This window comes from Amaranthus tricolor, chromosome 4, assembly GCF_026212465.1.
Source record: "Amaranthus tricolor cultivar Red isolate AtriRed21 chromosome 4, ASM2621246v1, whole genome shotgun sequence".
NCBI lineage: Eukaryota > Viridiplantae > Streptophyta > Magnoliopsida > Caryophyllales > Amaranthaceae > Amaranthus > Amaranthus tricolor.
The window spans coordinates 440,737-460,479 of NC_080050.1; the positions used below are offsets into that span (position 1 = coordinate 440,737).

Below are 19,743 nucleotides of genomic sequence, written 5' to 3' on the forward strand. Positions count from 1 at the left end.
TTGTTGATGTTCATATGGAGGGAGCTAGAATTTCGTTTTATAGACCAACTCGCATATTATATTATAAATAATAAATAAGTATATACTATAAAGTTGTCGAGGGTAGTCCCATCATAAATGGAAACTAAAAAACAGAAGCAGGTGATGAGCATCAAATCATGAATTACATAAGAGGAAAGATGTATTATTATTGAAGATGATATTACTTTTGCTACTAAGATATGAAATTAGTTCTTGCTAAACAATTTAGTATTCTTTTAAGTAAAAAAGATTTTTTTATTAGTAAAGTAGGATGAGAGAATGGGGTAGATTTCTGGTATACGTATGGGGTTAGTTAAAAATCAATTCTTGTATTCATGTTTGTTTTTAAGTTGTTAATCCATTTTTTATGTTGAGTCAAATCGGATTCAATTATAAAGTTGAGTACATATCGAATTATCGAGTCTGGTTTGAACACCTTTATCTATATATATCAACTAACTATATTTGATCATAAATATCCAAAATAATACTCATATCATATTAAAGAAAAATATATCCAAATGTTTATGATGACCGAATATGACAAACCTACTCCTAATTAGGAAGGGTGAAGTATGTGAGCCATTAATGAAAAAAAAAGTATCTACAAGAATCTTACAAGAGTGATTTCCTACCAACTATGTGTACCTCTTTAAAAAAAATATACATAATTTTAGCAACTCTACATCTAGAAAAAATGTCATTAGTTGCACATACAAAGTAAAGCATCAAGTTGTTTATAATAGTTATAATAATGATGATGTTAATAAAATTGGACCTTAGCATAATTCGTGGTCCTAAAGGATAGTGACTTTTGCACGAAAAAAAGCATTTATTCAAGGAGGGAGTAGTCATAATATTAAATATATATACACTTGATGTAAAGTAGCTTAGTTGATTAAATAAGACAAAAAGAAATAAAAATAAAACACGTAAAAGCCAAATATCATATTTAGCTTCAATTTATGTTTGGTATACAAGTAATAACAAGTAAAAATACTTATATTTCTTTTTTTTAAAAAAAATACTTTTCAAAGTGATTGTATAAGACAATTTGCAGTCATTTTCTAATGGCCCAGTCACTAGGATGTAACAAATTCTACTCACAAAGAATTTACTGTTGATATTATCTACAAGTTTGGCAAGTTTGGCCCGCATGCATTTCATAATTATGGATTTATGGTATGAATTATGATGATGATGGTGTATTTGATTTTTGGCTATTTGACGTTGATAAAGTTTGAGTCCTTTCGAATCCTATCACTTGATTAGGATTTATATCTTACGTTTATGTAATGGAAATACTTAAAAAGGTGAAATTAAGATTTTGAATTAGATGGATTAAACAGTTGATTTGTTGGCAAATTATTTATTATATAAAAATTAGTTTATTTATTATATAAAATTAGTTAAATTATAAAAATTTTAAAATCATGTAGACTAAAATATATTTGAATCATAACAAAAATTATATTCAACAGATGGAGTTAAAACTTTCTAATAATTATCCCCTTTAAAAAATTAAGTGCTTTTTTTCTTTCAAAAAAAAATTAGGTATTTTTGATTTTATATATTTGCTTAGTATGTCTCTAAAAAAAAGTTAAGACATTATAATATAAATTATTAATTTTTCAAAAAAATACATAAATTTTAGTTTATTAAAAAAACTAATAGTTTAAGTTAGAATTTAATCTCTTAACCTTAGGTTACATATGTATTAGTCCAACCATTGAGTTATAGTAACTTTGTTATATTTTTACACTCTTTAAACTATGTTTATTATCATATATTAGTAAGGGGGCCAAAGGTAAATATACAAAAGATCATGTTTTCGGTATAAGGACACCTTGTCCGCCCATGTAACTTCACCCTTGTTCATATTATCTTGAGCTACTCAGACCATCTATCGTTGAAACGACCTCAAACAAAAAGCCCATATTCTCAAATATGTACTTCTATTACATGGACTATTGATTTATGTATAAGGTGCGTATTTCGGTGAGACAATCTCATACAAAAAATTATATTAATTTTTAGGCGCAAACTTCATGAGCTAACGGATTTTAGGTTGTATCGAGATAATGGGCTACACTTTGTCTTTGGATGACGAAAATTTGAAAAAGAATAAGATTTTTTAATAACTTTAATAAAAAAAATAAGCTTTGGCCAAACTTTATTTCCAAAATAAGCGTCTTTGGCCCCGAAGCTAGGCTCGGTACGTAATCGCTGTTACTAACAGCGAGTATAAAGAAATGGTCAAAATTTTAGTCAAGCTATATGTCGCTGTTACTAACAGCGAAATAAGGCTTTGACTTGTCAATAGTCAAGTCTCTGTTAGTAACAGCGACTTTAGGCTTGACCTGGTTTGACTTTTTTATATGATTTAAACTAGCCGTGAAATGAGAAAGGAGGAAGAAGGCTGTTGTATTTAGGGTCGCCTAAAGTCGTTACTAACAGCGGCTTGACCATTGACCAGTCAAAGCCTTATTTCGCTGTTAGTAACAGCGACATATAGCTTGACTAAAATTTTGACCATTTCTTTGTACTCGCTGTTAGTAATAGCGATTATGTACCAAACTTTGAAAATAAAATTTGGCCAAAGCTTATTTTTTGATTAAAGTTATTAAAAAATCTTATTTTTTTCAAATTTTCTTTGGATGACTGCCTATAACTTCTAAGTCTGATCCAATGAATCATACTTAGAAGCCAACTGAATCAGTAAAACTGATCAACATGGCTCCAAATCCCAACCGCAGACTTTGAGCTGCGCTGAATCTCATTTTCAAAAAGAAAATATTTAAATAAGTTGAATCATATGAAGAGAGCAGAATTAATGCAGGTAGTGTGATATGTCTTGCATCAATTATTTTTCATTCATTAATATGGCAAGTGGCAAGTAACAATGAAGACTAAAAGAAATGCAGAAAAAACTACTATGAGCTGTTTATATTACTGAATCATTTCCAGCATTCAATATTCTTTTCCACACTTTTTCCAATTTCCAACCCGTACAGTCCTACTGGTTTAGTCATGTCTCATGGCCAAGGCAACAGCAGAAAAAAAGGATTTGTCACCTCCCTACCTCACACATTATCAAAAAGTCTCACAATTGGTTGTTCCCATACTTCCTTGCCTTTTCCCTACTTGTACCCTTAATTGTTAGGTACCTATCCTTGACCTTCCCTTGGAAAAAGACACTTTTAAAAGGAAGACTATAACATATCAAGAAGAAAAAAAGGCATGGAGGAATCAATTATCAAACAAAATATCTGAGAATTTGGATTTATCTTGGGTAGGACTGTAGGAGTAAAGGATATTATTATGAGATCTTGTGAATGTAATTTGAGAAACCCCGACAATAAAAATAAAAATATTGATGAGATAAAAAAATCATGATTTATCTTAACTAGGATAATACATGAACAGCTTGTTTTTCTTACAAAGCTGTAAAAAGGAAAAGGGAACATTTTCCAAATCCCTTGCAACCAGCATGAGGGATATGGGGTCCGAAGAATTCCTAGAATAAGCTGATATGTATAGTATAGTATTACTACTTTTTTAACAGCGGATTATATAGAGTGAGTCTCTGCCTCATCTAACCTATGTTTCAATCATAGAAAATGCTTCCTCTCTCCGGCACTGTGCATCTTTTAGAGGCATAAAAAAGGGGCTCAGATTTCTTGAATAATCTCATCTTGGAACTTCTGCTTCTTCAAATTTCCATAGCTTTGAACATATCTTTATGTATGTCTGTTTGTTGGGTATTAGATTGTTAGATAATGTGATAAAGAATGTGAAAGAGCTAACAATGGGAAAGAATTTGTTGGAAGGATCAGCAGTGGCATCTGACTCTCTACCAGACAATTTCAGAGATAAAATTCCATCACAAATGACAAAAGAATCAATACAGTTATAGAATAACTGAGTGCCATTAGAAATAAGTGCACGGCTATGACCAGTTATCGACACAAAAATATCTGAATTCCACTGGGGTAAGTATTCTGCTTAGAAAGCAATAATACCTCAAGTTTGAGCTCAAACTTCTACTGTGCCTAAATTTCACTTCTTTAATTAAATTCCATACATCTATTTAAATTATCAGCACAATTCGTTGCCTCTAGAAAACAAAACATGTAAGAAGTCTTCAGCTATTATACAAACACCTACAAAATCTAGCATGTGATTCAGGGTTATTTTCTACAGATTAGCAAGTCTTTTGAGTTAATCATTTTGAATCGGATAGAAGATATATTTGGGGCCAAAGAAGAGTGGGTACGTCTTTTTGGTTCATCAGATAATTATTAAAGAGGGACCTCTTTTTCAATTGATTACAATATAGTATAATTTTCCATTAAGGTGGTAAGCACAGCATATAATATTAGTTTCTTTAGTTTATAAACGTAAAAGAACACACTTTGATGTCATCAATAAGTAAGGAGACAGTAGTGTTCATACTGCAAGTATGAGAACCATACCTTCACTTTCTTTGAGCCACGATTGATCTCCTACAGTCTTGTTTTCTCTTTCTTCTCCTGGCTTTTCTAAGGATCTCAGCAGTGTCTTCCTCCAATTCATCCAAAAATTGCTTACCTGCATTTCGTGTTTTATACCATTAACTGAACGACAATGAAGCAAGACTACAAGCGTATATATGATAGGAGAAGGGTGGATACAGGTTTTAATTTACCTGGTTTATTCATAACTATTAAGCAAGAAAGATCATCATCGGTGTCATCATCTAGATTAATAATGGTTTTTTGTTCTTTATCCTGCAAGCACACATCCACTCAATCAGGCATTGAACTTGCATTAGATATTAAGACATTCCAGCATCAATCACCCACTAACAGTCAATATAATTAGTGCAGACTAAATATACTTTATGATACTTGCCAGCTAAGTCTCAAAATACTTCTTTGCACTTAGAAACAAATTCTCGGGAAAATAAAATAAAATATGCTACATTATTACCAGAGACGCTCTTCTTTGTTTCAGATTCCTGCACAAGTTTTCATTTTGTTTAGCGAAATTAGAAGTAAGCTCTGCTTTGACAGTTTTCCAGCTTCCTATTTCTATTTTTAATGGCTCTGCTTCCCTGATACAGTGGAACAGAGAATTGAATCAGAATGCAGACTCATATTGTGAGAATTAACAACAAATGATGCAATTTGTCATAGAAGGCTTTTGAGATGTATAGTGCTGGCAGTTGGTATGCAAATAGCTACTTCAGCAGTTAACAATATAATAATAATGAAACTGCCTTTATTTTATCCCCTCTTCCCAACGAAGAAACAGGGAAAGTTTCTTGATGGAGCCTTATTTGATTAAGATTCATATTGCACTCCCTATATAACCAGGGATTATGCGACATATTGTGCCACAAATCATATCTGAAAATCGATGCATATGACATTCACACATTTATGTCTCCACCCTCCAGGAAAGCAGCAGGAAAGACGACAAATTATCATTAAATAGCAGCAGAAAGTACCAAGAAAATTTGCAGTGATTGGGCAGATTTTATGTAAAATTTCCAGAAAGCTATGGTCAAAAGGATATTCGGCCTTTAAAGACGCTTACATAACATATTTGATTATTAGCTGCTTTACAGCTTCATCATGAGCTTCTATGATATATCCGAATACAGGCAAAAAAATTCTAAGTCTACAAGAACTCATTCCAGCTACCTTATAATGTTTGGCTTCGATGTTGGGGTACCACTTCCAGCACCAGTGACCTGCCGCAGACGCTGATAATTTAATAGAGATCTTATTTTGTTTCTCATGTGCTACAACCATATACTTTCATTTTCATAGATACTTAAGTATGAAGAATATGATGATAACCTTTGGCCGAAGGATGGCAGGGGGAATATTTTCTTTATGGACAGTTCCAAGGCTGCGTATAATTGCCTGCACAGCATACAATTGTCAGATTACATTGCGATTTTTATTATATAAACACCAGTGGGATATTATTAATAGAAAATATTTATTCCAACAGACAGATTAACAAATAGAAGGATGTCAACATAGTAGAGCTTGGAAAGGGACACGCGCCTGCAGGTCTCTAGATAAGCACTTAGAGAGTTCGTCCTTCTGTGTTTGATAATTGTTGTCAATCTGCTCCCGCAAATTTGAAACTGCTAATAGAATTTCTTGGATCTTGTCCTGCTGTATTATAGTTTGCAACTGATTGCTAATCAGCTCCAGGCTACATCTGGTCTCATCTTGTGCTCTATTCTGATCTTCTTGTGCTCGATTCTGTTTATAATATTTCTACATGTTAAGATGAAATTTTGAAGAAATCAAACTAACTCAGGAGAGGTTTAACAAGAATAATCATACCAGAAAATGGAGGGAATCTTGATGAGCAACTGACTTCTGACGTATGCTATCCACTGAAAAGATAGTATACAGGAATCAATCAAAGATCTAAGGCATTATTGTAATGAAATCATTGGCTACAAATGTCACCAGAAATTTCTATACACCCAACTTCATTTAGCAAAGAAACTTTTCCCATGTTATGAGTGAAATTGTCAAACAGCAAACATCTCACTTGCTCAAATCATACTCAGCTGACTAAATGTGGTCTATGACTCAAAGCTGGCATTAGCGTCGATATAATTTTGCATAGATTATTAACCTTCAGAGTTAACATGGCTTACCTTCAAGAGATAGCTCTTTTGTTGCTTTATTTACTTGCATGACATCAGCCTGAACAGAATCCAATATTATCCCTAACCTGTTTAAAGAAGAGGTTAGGGATGTTTCCATCATAGTGATTTTTTGTTCAAGTTCATCATTTTGCTGACCTGTAAATATAAAAATGACAGAATCATAACAGAAACTAATCAATCAAACTAGTCAAAAACTTAATATGCTCTAAAAAATAAATATAAGATATACAAGCTAGATACTAGCTACACTTACAGAAATGATATTACCAGAGACTTAGAATACTAAGATGCAAAACAAATGGACATCGAACTTATTGATAGAAAAAGCTAAGCGTACTATCATGATCTGCTACATTGGCAGAGCTCCATCTACGAGTTAAACTGGAGGAAGATCTGGTAATTGCCTTCTGGTTCTCTTCCCGTGAGTATGAAGAAATGGGAGCAAGGTAAGAAAGCCTTTTAATTGAGTTATCTTTCTCTTGTGAACCAAGTTTCTGCAAGTGACAGCACATGAATCAGTTCCAAAGGCACACTAAAAATTTAAAAATTACTATTGAAAAATATTCATACTTTGGTTATAGTTAGCATACTGCCTGAAATGACAACGGGATCCTGGCTTTACTACATCTAAAGTAATTACCAGAATTTTGTTTCAACGATGATTTTGGAAGCCAGACTACCATATTATTTGACACTGTCGACAATCTAAAATGCACTCTTTCCATCTTAAAAATAACAATAGAACTTCACACATCTATATTTGGCCAATCAAAAAGTATTAAGACATTTTTCCCTAAGGGAAACAATATATATTTCAACATATCTATACCACATTAAATAATCCCTTTCTCTACTTAGTGTTTTAAGAAGTTAGATAAAGTTTACCTTAAAGCTCAATGACATTCTTTAGAAGACATACATACTATGCGATTATTCCTCTTCTCAAATGGCACACATATAAAAAATTATCAAAAAACTTCCGAATCTAATTCATAACTTAAATACTCATATAAGGCCCAAAGGAGCCTAAGATGTGTTGAGAAGTTTTTCCAAGCACAAAGCTAGAGTCTCCATGCATGCCAATGAAATATTGATCATCTACTTGGTTATATTCACAGGATAAAGTAAAATTTGACTAAACATAAACCAATAATGTTGCTTAAAAATAAGCAAAAGTGTTGCTCATGCACCAATTTTCACATTTCCTGCGCCAATAAAACAATCTCTTACAATGCTTATATGAAAATCAATAAAATCATCAGTTCAAAGTGGCAATCCTACATACAAATTTGTACTTGGAAACTGAAATTGCATCCAGCACACATGTCAGTTCCTTCATTATGCTTCCTTCATTATGCAACATAAGTGAATCTAAAAGACTGTATAAGATCAGACATTCTACAGTCTCTTAGTATAATTAGTGAACAGCAGTACATTAAGTATAACTTGTGAAAGAAATCATCTCTCACACAATCTCTCACACAGAAATCATCTTAGTATAATAGATTAAAACCTAACTCTTGGAATAACTGTAATTAAAAGGCGCACTTGTAAGGACAACTATTTCGCATCAAACAAAGAAGTATATATTCTAATTTTTCTTAAAAATTTGAATAAATAGTTAAAGATTATCCAAAGTCCAAAATTTCACTGACTCAATGATTGCAATTGTGTAATCCGCTTTCCGTACGAAAAATAAATTATGTCTACCACAATCGACAAATTTCCTGTATTTCGGTAACATCAATTGATCTTTTTTTAAGCACGTTCATCTTCATAGGAAAATTTGAACAATTGAACCAGAAAATTTAAAGGAGAGTAAAAATGACCTGATATTCTGTGATGGCATCGCCGACGGAGTTCTGAGAAATCTGAGAGAAAATCCCGTTCTGCTGCGAAGAAAATCCCTGAGAGAACGATTGTTGCGAAGGATGCGTTCTCGGTTGTTGCATAATGTTCGATCTCCTACATATCATCACCGGGAAATCGCCATTAAAGCAACATATAAACATATCGGTGAACCGAAAACACAAAATATCATGAAGACTTACAAAATCAGAGAAAAGTCAGGTTGAAAAGCTAAAGTACCAATATAAACACTGATACATGAAAAACGTAAAATTTGAAGAAAATTTTAGGTTGAAAACCTGGTGTGAGGAGGAAGAACAGAAATAGAATTTAGATCGCAGGCTTTGTTGATCTTCAACTTCATCTATTTCGAAATGCAAATCAATTTCGAAATTTTTTTGGATAATCGGATTAATATCGATGCTTTTTGATGATAAAATTGGCGAAGTCAGAGCAAACTTTGCCGAAAAAGTGAGAGTGAGAATGGAGAGAAATGAGTTGCGTTGGGTTTATATAGGGTTTGCTTCGAGGGCGGGAAATGTTTAGTTTAACGGCTTCGTTTTATAACGGTGACTCGGTGAGGACCGAGAAGGCGACAACTGAGAAATGTAAAACTGAGAACTGTTGGTTTGAGCCTAAAATACGAACTAACAAATATAAAATAAAAACAAATTCTTAATTTAGTGTTTGTGAACAAGTATTTCGTTTCAAATTATAAATTTTAATTATGAAATCATAAATGAAGAATTTGAGAATGACAAGGTTTGGGTAGTCATTTTCAAATTCTCAATTTTAACTACTTTGAAAGCAATGATGGAATTTGATTCAATAAAAATTTGAAAATTTTTGATTTGTCAAATAATAGATTTGAGTCAATTCCAAATTTTTAAATGAAATTATTATTCCCAAACATAGCATAAATGAAATTGTCAGACTATTTTTATTGGGCTAACAGTAACACATATATATTTAGTACGAAAGGGTTATCAATTACAATTTTAAAGTGATTAATTACAGAAATAAACTAATTATATGGGTCTGTTTCATAATGAGACGGTTTCATACAATACGAGCTAATAAACAAAACAATTTCTAAACGAATTTCCTTGATAAACGTTTCACTGTCCGAGTCTATGATTAAGTTTTTTTCGCTGCCACAACAACGAACATGTTCATACTTTGCTCACAAAGTCATGAAAAAAAGATTTAGTTTAAAAATCAGCTCACATATGTTCGTGATTGGTAACAATGAACAAACGTGAGCTAACTTTTTGAAAAAGTTTTTTACTTATTTGTTGTTACTAACTATAAACAAACACGAGGTGAATTTAGACAATTTTTCTTTCTTATTTCATTCCCCTTTTGATAGAAACCAAAAAAATGCTATTAAAAACAACTTCAACCTATCAATTCTCTCTTTTTTTCCAATTTAACTCACCTTTGAAGCTTTTCTTTCTCTTTGCAAGATTTCTTAAAGATATTTTTCTGCCATTGTGTGCCCTCTAGATCAATCAATCTTAAAGTAATTACAATCCATCGTGAATTGATGTTTTCTCATTGAACATCGAACATGCAGCAAAACAATGACATGTATAAGATATGGTCCAGTCCCGAGCGTATTTAACATAACCATAGTGGCACTTGATTATTTCATCGGTATAAATGTTGACATCAAAACCCAAAGCTCATCAACACTAATTTATTAAATAAATAAACTCAAACAAATAATAAAAATTATAAATATGTAATAAAATTATTAATTTATACTTAAAGGAATTAAATATTATACCTTAACCTAACTTGAAAAATATATTTCATTTTAAAACAGTTAACGGATGTGTTTTTCAGCAGAAGAATGAGACTTTGGGTGAAATGTAGCTAGACATCTAAAAATGTTTTTATAGTTAATTTGCTCATTGAAACTAACAGCGAACAAAACAAAGTAAGTAACATATAATTTAAATAGTCACAACGAAAATATTTTAAATCTAGGAAGGCTTTGTTCGTATTTTGTAACAGCGAACAAAGTTAAGAGTTGGTCAAAAGGTTAACAAAAATGCTTTATTGGTTGTCACTAACAGTTAATTTTTTGACCACCTTTAATTATGTTCGTTATTACTAACGACAAGTTAACCCATATCATCGGCTTGGACTAAAAGACGCTTATTTTGAAATTTAGTTTCAAAATTCTTATTTTTTTTATTATTAAAATGAACTTATTTATTTCAAAAGTTCTATTAAAAAGTCTATGGACAATGGGTCAGATTTTATGAGGATTGTGCCTAACGAGTGCAGAAGCAATAAGCTAAAGGTCCAAAAACGATTAAATATCGTAACTTAAAGGTGTACTAATAAAAATGACTATTTGCAAGCAATATAATGTCTTTGGCATGAAGATAAATGCAATGACACTAAGTATAATGATATCACCATATGTTGGCTACATTCTCTATCATAGGCTATGTATTTTGTTTATCTATTTAAAGGATAGAAGAGCATAAAAGTTCAAGCGTACATGAAGAAGGTTACATTTTGGAGATACGTGTGTGAGGAACTAAGTAAATAGAGAACAAAAATACATTGTTAAATATAGAGAAAGATATTAGAAGCTAAGCCTATTGCTTAGTTGGGCTCACGCTACAACAAACAGCAAAGGAAGGCGTATATAGGCAAAGGTAGGATATTAAGCCGTGACAATTCGTTACATAATTTTCACCGTGGCCCACTCGTGTGGACACGGGAGACCCGTGGGCTTGAGCCTACAAATCCACGAGTCAAGAGCGTTGACTTGCACATACACTTGGTGAGGTTCATTATTTTCCAAAACCATATGGTGGTAGGAAGATTAGCTCACCCACTATATATGTAAGTCAACAACCCACTATTTTATCGACGTGGAATCTTGTCTCACATGTGAAGTATTTCCAACATAGGACGATTCACAAATTATACAATAAGCAAATAAAGATATTCTTTAACCAAACCTAACGCTCAACTTAATTTCGTTATACTAACCATTGGAACTAAAATTCTTCAACCATCATATGTCATGAAATCACCCATAATCAAAAGAGATTAATACTTTACTCAAGTTACACTTCTGCGAAATACTCTAAATCATATAAATGTTAAGTGTTTTAGTTTAATCTAAGAAAAACTCACTCTATATATAGGATATAATAGTAACCAAATTTAACACTTCCCATCAATTATGTAGTTAACAACAATTCACTTCATTAAATAACATAAAATTATAAAATATTCGTTGGACGATGTAAATCTTACACTTTGTTTGGATTGAAAGCATTAAAAGGAAAGGAAATAGAATAATTTGGAGGGACATTATATTTTTTGTTGGACAATAAATTTAAAGGGGATAGAGTTGAAAGAAAGGAATTTAAAGGAATTAGTTTTCGTAATTTTGTTGATGACCAAATCTCTATCAAGTACTCCAATGGGGAAAAAGTGTATGCTCTATCAACTATCCCAAAAATTATTTTTATTCCTCACTTACCTTTTTGTAGATCAAAATGCAAATTTAAAATTCAAATAACATTAAGTGTGAGAATTTGAAAATTATAAAAAAATTAATATTAAAAAACATACATTAGTAATTATCTATCAAAATACACTAAATAATCCAATGACCCACAAAGAGTGCTCCACTAGATCATTAAATATAAAAGTTTTTAAGGTGAAATGTAGCAATTTAAATTAGAAGTAAAATTTTTTTTTTGATGTAAATCGAGGAGAATTCATAAACAAATTTTATCGGTGAAATCTAAATATTTCATTCAAGAAGAGAAAACCAGTAATAGGTAACTCAATTGGTTATATGAAGATCTCTTTCTCACTAAATTTCAGCCTCTCTGATTCAAATCAAAGGAGTGATATTTGCCTTATTCTTTGGTCCTTGAGGTTGTGCCTCTTAAAGAAGTTGGGAATATCACCTCTTGATCATCATTTGGGTTGAACTAATCAGCTCTCTGTTGGTTTAATCGTCGAGGTTCTTTGATGGCTAGGATCCTAAACCGATGTGGCGATATTTAGGCAATGCACATTTTGAACGACCACCAATACCAAAAAATAGGGTACAATTGTTTATTCGGGTCATTGACTTGATTTTGCATTAGTTGTTTCAATCGAAATTATTTTTGAAAAATCGAGTTTTTGTTCTTGTTGTTCTTTATGATTGTAAATTATTTTTAAAATCAAATCAAATCGGATTCGATTATAAAATCGGGTATATTTCGAATCATCCAATATGCTTTGATCACCTCTAAAATATGGAGTACTTGGAAACCTCCGAATGATCAGTATACCATTAGGCAAATACCAACAAAAAAACGGTACATTAAGCCCGTCTCATCTCCAACATCTGTGGACTTCTTGTTGAAATCATGGAGATGGCCGTCATGGTAGCATTAGGGACCCACAACGAAGGCATGAACCATGGCAACACGTCAACGGTAAACAATTGTACAGTTGAGAGCCAGACAAACAATGAAAAGCTGAAAGTTGGACTCTCTCTACATTCATAGAACTGGAGATTTGCATATATTCTAATGATTTGGTAACCCAAATCAATTTTAATTTATAATTTATTTACTATATACAGCTTATTCGTTTTACCAATTCAAAGACAAATAACCTCCCTGAATCATACCAAATGCTTACATGTCGCTTTTAATGGACTATTTTATACTAGAATTATATTACTATATATGCATGAATATGACTGCTTGATTTGCTTCAATGGGGATGATTTGAAATTAATTTTTGCAATCTGATTTTAGTCTAAATACCCACTCTGGGGGGCTTTATTCGAATTTTCAAGCATTTCCTCATTTTTGGATTGGTGGGTTGGTTTGATTAGGGTTTGTAACATGAAAATTATGTGTTAAATCATTTGGGGGATTTAATATTGCAGCTTCCTGTGCCCAAATTGGATTTTAGCTAAGATTAGGGTTTTGCATTGTTATTGTTTGTGCCAAATTGGATTTGGGAATTCTTTTGACATAGGAGTATTAGCTGAAATGGCATTGTGTAAAGGGGAAATTGTTGGGGATGAGGTTAATGAAAAGATATATATTGCAGTTGGCAAACAATGGAAAGCTTGCAAATCGAGTGTAGAATGGACAATTCGCAACTCGAAAGGAAAGAAGTTATGCTTGGTTCATGTTCATCAACCAGCACAATATATTTCCATATGTTGGTGCCTAGACTCATTTTGTTGCTTATCAACACTTTCTTTTTATGCTGAAACTACGATTAGTCGATTACCCTTGTCTGTTATCATAATTTGACCGTACATTTCTCAAACATTGGCTATTAATAGCTACAATGCAAGTATTTTTGGTTAAATTTGATATGGATATGGATACCTTGCGTTGTAAGGAGAGTGAACGGTCGTTGGTATAATATCTGCTTATAGATGATTTTCTTAACGTAAACATGATTGTGTTTAGGCGTCTGATTAGATATGTTTGCTTAAATGTTCTTTGATTTAGTTGATTTAGGAGAGTATATTTTGGTTCAACGGCTAGTTGTTTGTTTGGCTTCTTTAACGGCGTTGGGGTAAACTACTGTTATTGTTGTCACTAGTGCTTCATTTTTTATTGGTTCAGTTCGAGTTCGAACTAGCATCTATAAAGTATCCATTTTGGTAGGAATAGGATAGATCTTCTCGATGTTTATCTAACTATGTTTTCCTTTAACTGCTTGTGCCTACAGTGGGGGGAAAATTTCCTGTAAGCTCTCTATCTGAACAGGAAGTAATATTGCATCGGGAAAAGGAAAAACAAGATATGTGCGATGTTTTAGATGAATATATTCGCATTTGTGCTAAAGCTCGGGTAAATTCTTTTCTATCTCAAGTATTATTTAGAATTTGGGATTGTGTAACTTGCAACTCCATACTATCATCATTTCATGTAATTGTAGATTTTCCATTTATAGTCACTTATTTCGATGAGTTTCAAGATTTTTAGTTCTTTGGTTTCAAATTATAATAGACTATAGTAAAATGACTCATTAAATCATATGATGCTCTTAATTATGTGAAGTTGTTGTTGATGTTTGCTACAAAAGGTCAGTCGAAAACCTCTTTGTTATCACCAACAAGGATAAGGTTGCGTATATCCAACCCCTAAACCCCACGTATATTTATGGCGTTGGGAAAAAGAAATGTTGTAGATTTTCCATTTGAATTGTGCTTAGTTTTTTTGTTTATTCATCAAATTGCCATATTTTGCGGTTGCCAGGTTCATGTAGAGAAACTTTATATTGAAAGTGAAACTGTTGAAAGTGGACTCGTGGAGCTTATATCTCAGCACAAAATTGAGAGACTTGTCATGGGAGCAGCAGCTGATAGAAATTATGCAAGGTGCGTGAACATCAATTATGGTTATATTAACTCTGCTACTACAATTTGCTAATGAATCTACAGCCTTATAGTAAGTACTTTATATACCAATTCTTTTTAATGACCCTCCTAGTTTCCTGCTCAGGCAAAGTTTAGGCGGGTTAGATGTATACAACCTGACCCATGTAACCTTGCTCTTGTAATAACAAATAGGTTATTTTCGATTGCCTATAATAGAATACATCATATGCAACTTGACATATATAAAAATAGCACTTGATTTATCTAGCCATTTTATTGTAGTCCTTTAAAGTCCAAAATTAAGGACCTATAGTTTTTAATTTATACACAAGAATGATGTCAAAGTCTTAATCTCAAAAGATTGGTGTCGGCCGCAAGAACCAATACATCAGTTCTAGTGGTCGTCCACGTAATTCTTCTCTATTCATTTCGATTTTCTACCATCACAACCCGTAAATCTAAATCCCTCATATATCTTTTCACATTTACCCTCAGATGATCTTCGGTCTTCCTCACCTTTTTAAGTAACTTGAGTTTTAACTTTCTATCTTCGTCACCAAATTTTTAATGCCCTGGATCTTAGTTTGTAATTTATATGCACTTCAACATTCGCCCCTATAATTACTTTGTTTTGGGGGAGAAATTTTTTTTACTTGTTTATTTTATTGTCCCTAGGTTTTTAGATTGGGGAAGCTTGATATTCCTAAGGTTGATAATTTAATTTGTGCTTTTAACAGTAGATGCAGCTTTCAGATTTTACCTTTGTAGAAGCTTCTCAATATGTGTTCTTTCAGGAAATTGATGGAACCAAAATCTAAGAAGGCCAACTATGTCCGCCTACATGCACCTGCTTTTTGCCACATCTGGTTTGTCTGCAAGGCACGACTGATCTATACAAGGTACGCAGATATTAAGATCTTCAAGTTTTTATTGCTTCTATCATTTCGAGAACTTTACACAACATTTCATTACTTCAATGCCTTTTGAGTGGCTCCTACCTAGGCGGGCTTGGGGGTCCAATGTACGCAAACTTACCCTAGTTAGTGATTTTTTACTATTGACCCTTGATTGCAACCTCACATAAATAAAAAGTGCACATTTTTGAACCATTATAATATAGTCCATGTTTCTTGCAGGGAGGGTATAAGACAGCCACCTCTAAAAGATGAAGATCAAGATCAACTAACAAATGCAAAGTCAACTCAGTTTGCTAGTGAAATGTCCAAATCCCTTAGCAGAGTAGAGTCTGAGGGGAGTTTTACCCGATCATCGACATTTAGTCTTTCTCAGCTATCCTTCTTTTCCCGATTTTCTGAAGTTGGGACTGATTCAACCCTCTGTCATTCAGGAACAGAAGATAGAATGCCCTCTTTTCGATCGTTTGCTCTGCCTCCTAAACCTGAACAGAATGTCTCTTTTTCAAATGTGGTATGCACGATATATGGACTTCCGATCCAACACATAAATTTTTAGTCGTTTATTTAGGCCTAATCTTATGTGATAACTCTTATCAGGAAGAAAGCTTGAATGATGCACTTTGTAATCAGCTTGATCAAGCAATAATAGAGGCTGAAACTGCTAAGCGGGAGGCATTTGAAGAGTCAATGAGGCGTCGTAAAGCAGAAAAAGACGCAATTGAAGCTATTCGCAAGGTAAAATTCCTAGCTCGACATTCTTTTGTTTCGTTTGTTTGAGGGATAAGTAGAAAAACTCTATTGAACAAAAAAACATAAACCCTAAACTTCTTATGATAAGGACAAACTTCCTAGAAAGAACCCCTTTTAACCCCATAAGCACCAATTTGTAAAAGATACAGTCTGTACATCAAAAAACTCAATTGAACCAAATAACATACACTCGAGTTTCATATTTTTTTTCGAATAGAAAAAGGGTATGGCTAGGATCTCTTTTTCGGAGCCTTGGGCATGCGCCTCACTTTCCTTGGTACGATTCTGGTCTGACAACAACATTCCATTACCCCAATGCTAAGTGGCATTGCTAGTCGGATGTACATAATCTTACCCTTGTTAGTTAGTGATGACTGATGCATAAGAGGTTGTTTTCGATTGATCCTTGGTGCAACTTCACACGCTTGAGACCTGAGAGTATATGTAATCGATTTCCCTAGGTTGATGATGTGTTGTGATCTTTCCATCCCCGTCTATGTCAAAGGTGTTAAAGATCACGGTTTTGGTATGGAACTTGAGTCCTCCCCTTGAGCTAGCTTTTGGGGAGTGCTTTCCTGCTGTCCGGAATCAATGCTATTATGATAATGATCAAACCAAACAAACCTGATCTCTAAAACCAACAGACTAAAAACTTTCGGATAGTTGTCAAGTTTGGGTTGTGTTCTCCTCAAAATAGTGTCAAATGCGCGAATTTTACAGGCAAATGCAGTAGAAACTTTGTATTGCGAGGAGTTGAGAAGAAGGAAAGAAGTTGAAGACGAGCTCTCTAAGATTAAAGATGAACTTGAAAGTACAAGGAATCAACATAACATGGCCTTAGATGAACCTCGAGTTGCAGTTGACCAGAAATTGTTACTAACAAATCGAGCTGACAGATCTAATGTAATATGGGAAGAGCTAGACGAAAAACTGCTTTCGGCTTTGGAGTTGCTTCACAGAATGAAGAATATTTCATGTTAACAACACATTATGAGAATCAGTTGCTCTTTTACTCCGTAAATACTCATATGTCCCTTTGAATTTTCTATATTATGGTTAAAAAGCTCCTACATAGAAAATTGTATCGTTACAAATTCAAAGAGACAGATAAGTAGCTTCGTGTGACATGTAGGACCTTAGATTTGCTTAGTGTATTTTTATTTGTTAATATTGCTACAATGTAGTGAATTTTAATTCTACTTATAGTCAAATAAATCAAGTGTCATATTTCAACTTCATGTACTCCTAATTTTAGGCCAAATCAGACAAGCCGCAATGACCATTTCCATATTATTTGAGCTCACTAGTTTTGGGCTCTGAGTACTTATCTAGGCTAATTTTTAATCTAAATATATAATTTACGGATATTTCATGATATACCACTGAGTTTCTTCGAAATTCACCATATACCACACGAAATGTTTTAATTCACCATATACCATTGAGTTTACGTCCGTTAGCACAGAATACCATTAATGACAACTGCCGTCTATGTGCCGTTTGTGGTAAATTAATAATACACCATATACCATTTAAGTTGTTTTATTTGCGTCAAATACCATATTTGAGAATGACGATGGGACCTTCCCCGAGAGATGGTTATGTGAAAGATTGAGGGTTTCCATGTTTATCAGTTTGACAAGAACTATTAGCATGGTTCTTGGACTTTTATGGCTAGGCCCATGTATAGAGATGACGTCCCCATGATTTGTTAGATCCAGATCTCCATGGTTAAGGCTTGGATCATGCTACAAGGTGGGCTGGTCAGCGGGTGTTCTGTGGTACTGAGCTGTTGCTACTGTTGTTGTGTTCTGTTCCTCTGCAGCTGTTGTCTTCTGTTTTTTTTCATTCTTATCAAATGTGCTAGTTTTTGTGGGATGTTCATGATGGTTTACACCTATATACATATCTTCAAGGACAACAACTTGTGCTGATATGCTGAGTTGATGATGAATTGAACAATTCATTGATTAACAATTTAAATTGCTGTTTGTTGACTTCAGAATGCACACATTCTGATATAATTGGTTGCTCAATCACAGGGTTAACCTTAAGCATGTTCATTCAAGTCTAAACCAAGCATATTTGGTTCTGTTAAGACCTGCACCATATCAAACATGGTGCATCAAGCAACAGAAGACTCAACCAGATCATCCCCTTCGAGATCAGACCTTCGCCTCCTACGCATAAGCTGATTAACCTCATCATCTTCGTCCTCCATATTACGAGTTGAACTACACGAGGTGAACGACATACAATCATCCAAATGACCACACATAAGCTGCTCTAGTCCAAGCTCAAATTCAGCCCTAGCATCGGTAGAATTCTCAGGCTTTTGCTGCAATGGTCGGACATCCGCCATTTCTATCCACCCCAATCAAACACACACACACAACAACCAAACTAACAACACCAACAATAACCTCTAAAACCCTATTCTTGAAACCCAAAATCAATACAATTTTGTAGATTATCTTGACACCCAAATTCAATACAATCTTGCAGAGTAAAAAGAACTAAAAAGACCCAATACAAATTTATGAATGGAAGTCTATATTCTATGCAATTACAGAAACAATAGCTGTATGTCTGTACCCTACAACACTTTTCAACCTGATCAAACAAAACAAAGAAAAAAATCAAAAATCTAACTCAAAATGAAGCTAAAATATTTGGTAAAGACAGAGAATATTTCCAAATGTTTAATATCCTCAAGCTTTAATGGCTTCCTGAAATCACCTCCCCTTCGCAATCTGAATCCACAAATAACCAATATGGTTCTTTCGGATCCACTAATTTCCGTCAATTCTTGCTTGTATTTTTTCGATTTTCTACGAAATTCACAATCTCCATTTGCTCAAATACCCAATCTTCATGCCCACATTACCCTTATTTTTAGATTGTTAGAAGTTATAAAATTTGTAGCTGCCAAAACATAGTGAAATATATGACTGTTGATCGAAATCTCAAATGCCCACCTTTAGTTATGGCGTCTGTTTTGGAACAATTTGGTTATAAACCCACAACTGTGGCAAAATTTTATGACCTTTTGATGAGGGTTTATGCTGGTAATAAGCAATTCCATGATGCACTTAAGGTGTTTGATTATATGACTGAGAGAAAGTTTTTGGTTGAGGAAA

At 33.3% G+C, this 19,743-nt stretch overlaps 2 protein-coding genes across 3 annotated transcripts; one reads left to right on the top strand and one right to left on the bottom strand.

Annotated features, from left to right (window-relative positions):
• Positions 1-3,633: 3,633 nt before the first annotated feature.
• Positions 3,634-9,106, bottom strand: LOC130811316 (putative recombination initiation defects 3). Of its 2 annotated transcripts, XM_057677575.1 has the most exons (12): positions 8,851-9,104; positions 8,533-8,668; positions 7,041-7,197; positions 6,692-6,838; positions 6,369-6,421; positions 6,081-6,284; positions 5,868-5,933; positions 5,709-5,758; positions 4,993-5,116; positions 4,709-4,790; positions 4,497-4,611; positions 3,634-3,771 (listed from the first exon to the last, which is right to left on the bottom strand). In XM_057677575.1, the coding sequence occupies exons 1-11, from the start codon at positions 8,913-8,915 to the stop codon at positions 4,499-4,501; spliced, it is 1,197 nt and encodes a 398-aa protein (XP_057533558.1). In that variant the 5' UTR covers positions 8,916-9,104; the 3' UTR covers positions 3,634-3,771; positions 4,497-4,498. The 2 variants fall into 2 exon arrangements, with proteins under 2 accessions (XP_057533558.1, XP_057533557.1); XM_057677574.1 differs by lacking the exon at positions 3,634-3,771 and having other exon boundaries at positions 4,213-4,611; positions 8,851-9,106.
• A 4,034-nt stretch (positions 9,107-13,140) lies between these two features.
• On the top strand, positions 13,141-17,841 carry LOC130810205 (U-box domain-containing protein 33-like). The gene is made up of 9 exons (XM_057676183.1): positions 13,141-13,852; positions 14,062-14,128; positions 14,179-14,183; positions 14,285-14,406; positions 14,815-14,936; positions 15,731-15,835; positions 16,073-16,364; positions 16,451-16,588; positions 17,324-17,841. The coding sequence occupies exons 1-9, from the start codon at positions 13,588-13,590 to the stop codon at positions 17,582-17,584; spliced, it is 1,377 nt and encodes a 458-aa protein (XP_057532166.1). The 5' UTR covers positions 13,141-13,587; the 3' UTR covers positions 17,585-17,841.
• The last annotated feature ends 1,902 nt before the right edge of the window (positions 17,842-19,743 follow it).

Excerpts from the sequence above, each read along its gene's own strand:
- LOC130811316 (XM_057677575.1), bottom strand. The coding sequence starts at position 8,915 with ATGAAGTTGAAGATCAACAAAGCCTGCGATCTAAATTCTATTTCTGTT. Across the intron at positions 5,759-5,867 it reads CTGCCATCCTTCGGCCAAAG|GTCACTGGTGCTGGAAGTGG; the intron begins GTTATCATCATA and ends CGTCTGCGGCAG. Across the intron at positions 4,612-4,708 it reads AATAGTTATGAATAAACCAG|GTAAGCAATTTTTGGATGAA; the intron begins GTAAATTAAAAC and ends CACGAAATGCAG.
- LOC130810205 (XM_057676183.1), top strand. The coding sequence starts at position 13,588 with ATGGCATTGTGTAAAGGGGAAATTGTTGGGGATGAGGTTAATGAAAAG. Across the intron at positions 14,937-15,730 it reads GCTGATAGAAATTATGCAAG|GAAATTGATGGAACCAAAAT; the intron begins GTGCGTGAACAT and ends GTGTTCTTTCAG. Across the intron at positions 16,365-16,450 it reads ATGTCTCTTTTTCAAATGTG|GAAGAAAGCTTGAATGATGC; the intron begins GTATGCACGATA and ends AACTCTTATCAG.